At 32.6% G+C, this 6,356-nt stretch overlaps 1 protein-coding gene across 1 annotated transcript; it reads left to right on the plus strand.

Annotated features, from left to right (window-relative positions):
* Positions 1–1,016: 1,016 nt before the first annotated feature.
* LOC127719711 (uncharacterized) lies at positions 1,017–4,105 on the plus strand. The gene is made up of 3 exons (XM_052225949.1): positions 1,017–1,105; positions 2,090–2,171; positions 3,612–4,105. Exons 1-3 carry the CDS (start codon positions 1,052–1,054, stop codon positions 3,974–3,976), a joined length of 501 nt encoding a protein of 166 aa, XP_052081909.1. The 5' UTR covers positions 1,017–1,051; the 3' UTR covers positions 3,977–4,105.
* The last annotated feature ends 2,251 nt before the right edge of the window (positions 4,106–6,356 follow it).

Genomic DNA, 6,356 nt, shown 5'->3' on the forward strand with positions numbered 1-6,356 from the left:
GATGGAGCTAACTTGTGTTTAGAAATGTATGCATAATGTAGAAGTTGTCCATTAAAAAGTATCCCGTTGGAGGCAGCCATTATAATTATAACATCTAAGTTAATCCCAAATACAATTACTTTTTGTCAAAAAGAAGCAACCGATCCTTCCTGTACTTAAACAGGAATTTTGTAAGCACGTGTCTTCCTCGTTAAAGGGGGTATTTGTAATAATTAACAATTTAACCATTATCTGATTGAAGAATCTGTCCACGTGGTGGACACAATACGGTTACAATAATGGCTAGCTCCGGGCTAAAACGGAAATTTTAAAAGGAAGCGTGTTTTAAAGACTTCAAAAGAGGATTAAAAAGAAGGTAACTTAATGAATAAAATTTCAATTTAAAGAAATATGTCGTTGGTGACACACGATAAATTTAACAGGCAGCCGGTAAGTGCTTTTAATGCAGAATGTGCATATGCTTCATAGTTGCAATATATACCGTTATGTTATTGTCAAACATGACAACAGATCAATGAATATGTTTCGCACGGTGAAAAAGGAAACTGAATGATACTAAGATATTTATTTTTGAGAGTACCAAATTTCATGGATTGAAGATAAAATGTATTTTCGTGGATATCTAAGTTTGTGGTTTTTACTAATTTTGCACACAAAATTATGAAAATTTGTGTTTTGTTTAGGACTTTAACTCGTGGTTTACCGGTATATTTTCACACGAAATCCACGAAAAAGTACCCTATAACAATGAATCAACATTATATCATCTCACCAACTTGAAGTAGCAGCATAATTATTAATTATTACAATTGATTCAAAAAGGGCCTAAACGCATAGAGCTTATTGAAAGATTTGCCTTATGAAAATGTTTAAATATCGTTAGGAAAAAAGGTGGAAACACAGAAATGTAAAATTCAATTGACATTTTCGAAAAAAGTTTAAAAAAATTAAACCAATTTCGAACTACAAATAGAAAATAACAAATGTTTGAATTGTTATAATAATGTTGTAGACCCGGAAGCATATAGCGGAACGTCAAAGAAGAGCTCGGATGAACCATTTACTGGAACAATTAGAAATTCTTATTTCTCCAGGAGATAACGATGTAAGTTCAGTTATTTTTGCCTAAAGCATTTTGTAATTATTACTGTTACAAAACTATAAGTAAACACATTAATAAAGTATATTATTACTGAAGAATTTATTTTCTTATTATGCTAGAGGGACGAAGGACAAGAATAAACTTAAACATTAGTTACAAAATCAATCGAAAATTCAAAAAGAAAAAAAAAATGATTTTTTTGAACATTTATGTCGTACTTCTGTAATTTGCTATCTTCGCTAGCCAAGGGTTATGATCCGATCCCATCATCTACACCGGATTGTAACACTTGGCAATATGCAAATGTTTATAACCTTGAGTAAATATTCAAAGATTATTCATTGTAATTTCAAAAATACATATGTAATTTGCTGTGCTTAAATTTGTGGTATACATGCACCTTGTCTAAAAGATGTAATTAGACCTTTCAATACTCCGCAAAATGAAGAGTCACATGTTATATCCCCACGACTGCTCGCTATTTTAAAAAAATCAAACACTACTGGAGTCATGGGTTCAGTTTAAGAAAAATATTTGTTGGGGTGGTTTGTCTCCACCACAGGGAACAAAAACACGAAACCGCTTACAAAAATAGTTTTTTAGGTACCAAATGTTGCAACATTTCGACCCTTTTTCACACATTTTAGATCACTTTTTTGTGCAAAAAGTATGTTTTTTCATTCTGGCAAATAGTAAGTCAAAACAATATAATTATCTTCAAGCATTTCAATGTCCGCTTCTACATCTTGAAATGTATCGTCCAAGGGAACTCAGAATTAAATTCAGACTGAACTGATTTAAAACAAATAATTGTAATTTTCCTACATTTACAAACATATCATGTAGCAAGTTATAGAAGAACCCAACTGTTATTCGTAGTGTGTTTTGGAAAATCTCCTTCCCTTATACATCCCATTTAACCTACATTTTCATGAACAAAGTATAAACGTATACTAATAGTATACACTGCAAATTATTCTGTTTTAGGGATCTCCAGTAAAACTTGAGAAAGCCGAGGTCTTGGAGAGAACTGTAGATTACATAAAACGATTGAAAACTGGATCTGTAGGTAAGATGAAGTAAAGTTTGTAACAAATCCTAGTTTGCAATCAATGGGTTGATACTTCTTCTAGTAGACTCATAGTCTTCAATGGTTTCATCAGTAGTAGGTGTTTTGATACAGTATACTCTCTACTATATACATACGTACATCATGATTAAATTTTAGCAGAATGAACAAGTACAAAACATTTGGCGTTGATCAAGTTTGAAAGCACTTGTTTGAAAAACAAAAGATACAGTATAATAAGAAAATCAAACGAGAAGTATGGAGTTAGTGTATTTTAATGAAACAGATTTTAGGTTTACTGATAGCTATTGTAATCTGGGAAAACACGGTTTATTAAATAGTTGAAATTGGACTTCGAACTCCCTTTCAGAACTTTTAGATTATAGTACTTTGTGGTTGTTTTGGTTTCTATTAGTAGTTTTTGTGTGGTTAATACCAATCTGACGAGTCAACTGATTTTTATATTCTTCTGTTGTTGTGCTGCTAAACCACTGTTCCAAGTTAAAAGTTGGTTGATTAGTAAAGACATGATTAATCCCGCCACATTCTTTATGTGATTGGCCAAAGACAGGAGTATGAAGTCCAGTAGTTGATTGTCGCCGGTCATAGGTTTTACATTAAATGTTATTAGTTTAAATCAGGCCGTAAGTTCTCTCTATAGTATTGTTCTACATTTTGTTATCTATGAACCTTTTTTTAGTTTACTTTACCTGTAACGGTTTTGGTCATTGTTGACAACAAGAATGTTTTATATTCCTACATGAAAGCCTTATTACGGTTAAATATTTTTAAAGTATGCTTGTCCATGCATAAAAGAAACAAACTTCTCCTCAGCATTAGCATGGAATCTTTCAATTTAACATTTTAAAAAACATACATCATAGAAAAAATACATCAAAAAAGGGATAACGAGAATCACAAAAAAAAAAACCAAACGCACAATACAACAGGCCACATCAAAACACCCGACTCCTCCGGAAACACATCAACACACCCGACTCATCCGACAAAAAAACAGACATTCAAACTAAGACAAACTAAAACTAACAACACATGGTCCGGATAGCCTGTCTTGGTACAGCCACAAAAGGTGTGCAGTTAAACCAGTTGCACGTGCAAACATACATTTGCCTATCTAGACAATTGAATTATGCCGTTATGCTGCCTATAAATGCTTACATCCACTTCATTTGAACTCTGGTGGATAGTTGTCTCATTGGCGATCATGCCACATCTCCTTAATTTTATAATGTGTAGGAAAACCAAAACACACAATAAAAAAAACCCACTACATTCTTTCTCTAGGCAGTTACAGGAAATCTTTCATTAAGAGGTTATTTTTTTTATAGTTGACAATAAATACAACACTTATCTCTGGAAAAGTCGTAAACTCTCTTTACGAATTCATGTTATAATTTGACGGCCTTTTTTCATTTTCAGACACTACTTCAACTTATGTGTTTGGATACATGAAATGTCTGGATACTATTGGCCGATATCTGGATGATGCACATATACCACAGTCAGTACTATGCAATATCCAATCGTACCTGCTATCAAATGTAAACACAAGAAACCATTCATCTCCCGAAACAAACAATGATGAATTTTTATATGGTTCGAATCAACAAACTCGGGATGAAAAACACCAGATGCACGAGGGAATTGATAAAGCTATTTCATCAACTGTAATTGAAGTATTTTGCAAAACTGAAGATAATGCCACCGATAATATGGCTTCTGCATCAGTTTGTTACCCAGGAAATCATATCGTTAACAATGGAGACGTTTGGAGACCGTGGTAGTGTAATTGATAAATGTATATTCTCTTCAAGTATACAGTTCAAAATTGGTGCTTTCATACAAACTTGGTGCAGCATTTAGTGCAGTAAATAATTCTGTTTTTGTTATGTTTATTAAAAATTTGCGATATCTATGTTATTTTTGTTTTATTAGAACTATTTAGGAATGCAAACAATCGAAATAAATTCAAAGCCGAAAGTCGTGTATGTAAGTGAAACGATGCAAAAAGGCTTTCCGTATACATTATTTGATAGGAACAGATAACAGCAAACTTAAAAAGTATGAATTTATTAATTATGAATTATAGATGAAAATTACTCAAGTTACAAATTATATAAAGTGTGCATTTTAAAACAAAAATTTAACCACACAAGCGCCCACAATATGCATGCGAAAACTAGGACAAATGCACACGAAATAAAAATTTGCAGGTCAAGTTTATAACAGATTTTCCTGTTTGAAACGCCGCTATAAATCAAAATGTTAATGGTCAACAATTATTTAAACGAAGAGTTGTCGGATCGTTATAAAAAAAACTATACAGTTTACAAAGAATTGGTAAGATACACGTCTCAGAAGTGTACAACAACAACACCAACATTTGACAACAAATGCCCCAACAATCAATACAAATTTTGGATAACACATACATCCTTCATCAGGATCAATTGCACGATGTAAGATTGTCTGAAATTTTGAAAAAAAAGCAAAAAAATTAAAAACAAAAGGTAAGATTTTCTTTTATAATGAGTTTCTTTTAAGGTAAGAAATTTGCTTCCCCCTTTGGAAAATATGATATACTACAAGCAATGGAACGTATGTGTAAGAACAACGATTAAAAATAATGATGTACTCCAAAATTTAAATAATACTTAAGTTTGCGGAAACATGTATTATTTGTTAGTTGAACTTGGGCTTTGAACTAGCTTTTAGTAACTGCGAGTACTCTTATATCGATATTTTGTATTTCATTGCTTTTTATTAATTTAAGTTCCCGATATAATGAGTCACGCCCCTGTCTGACTGAATTTTACAATTTGTTCTAATGTTATGCTGTTACTGACCAATGTTCTTGGTTAGGTGGTTGAGGACTCACACACATATATATATATATATAACCCGCCATATTCTGTACCTGCCTTTCCCAAGCCATGAGCCCAAAGGCAGTGGTTGCCGTTAGTGCAATCTATGGTTTTATTGTTTGTTGAATGCTAAGCTTAAATAAAGACTACACCAACCAAAAATAACCGAGTCCTCATAGAAAATAGACATGTTATATTGTGCCATAGATCAAACTTATTCGTTCAGTGTATATATACTTGTTTTTGTGTACTGTGTTTTTGATCGAGTTAAGCCATTTCAATTGATATTTTATTGTGTGTCTTTTTATGTTGTAATGTTATACCACTGTTTCAGGTTAATGTGAAGGTTGGCGCCTGTTAAAACGTTTAAACCCGCTGCGTTTTTATGCACCTGTCCTAAGTCAGGAGCCTGTTGTTCAGTGGTTGTCGTTTGTTGGTATGGTTCATAAGTGTTTCTCGTTTCTCGTTTTTTATATAGATTAGACCGTTGGTTTTCCTGTTTGAATTGTTTTACATGCACTAGTCTTTTTGTGGGGCCCTTTATAACTTGCTGTTCGGTGTGAACCAAGGCTCCGTGTTGAAGACCATACTTTGACCTTTAATTGTATACTTTTTACACATTGTGACTTGAATGGATAGTTGTCTCATTGGCACTCATACCACATCTTCTTATTTCTATGTAAAGACACACAGCAACGAACAACACATGTTCCAGATTGTCTGAACCGAAAGTCACGAAATCTGGTCGATTAAACCAATTTACATGTGCACAAACACTTTTGCCTTAAAATTGACAATCTTACAAAGGACCGTGAAAACGTTTTACATATTTTTTCAAAGAGGCGAGGCTGTAAAATAATCTTTGCTTAGTTTCTTACAGAAAGTGTAGAAACTATAATACCGGTATTCTGTTGGCAAAAACCGTATTGAAAATAGACTCCTTGCAAAGTTGACAGCGTTTTGAAAATCTTGAAATATCATGTACATGCACATAACTTGAGCATTGAATTGATATGGAAGGTTTTTAGATATCAACAGAAACGCTCTAATATGTAATATGTGCAAATATATATCTGTAAAAATTAACATCTTTTTAATTTGGAATTTATAAGATATAAAGATATTCGCATGAAGTATGTAAAACCTTATCACTGGAGAAATCCATCATGATGCGTACTATACTATTTATTGAAATTGATACTTATAAGCCGGAAAAAAGCATATACATGTATATAGATTTAAGTATTTACGGTAAGGTAACAGTTATTTACAGGGTATTATTTGACTATCAACGGAAATA

This window comes from Mytilus californianus, unplaced genomic scaffold, assembly GCF_021869535.1.
Source record: "Mytilus californianus isolate M0D057914Y unplaced genomic scaffold, xbMytCali1.0.p SCAF_11, whole genome shotgun sequence".
Lineage (NCBI taxonomy): Eukaryota > Metazoa > Mollusca > Bivalvia > Mytilida > Mytilidae > Mytilus > Mytilus californianus.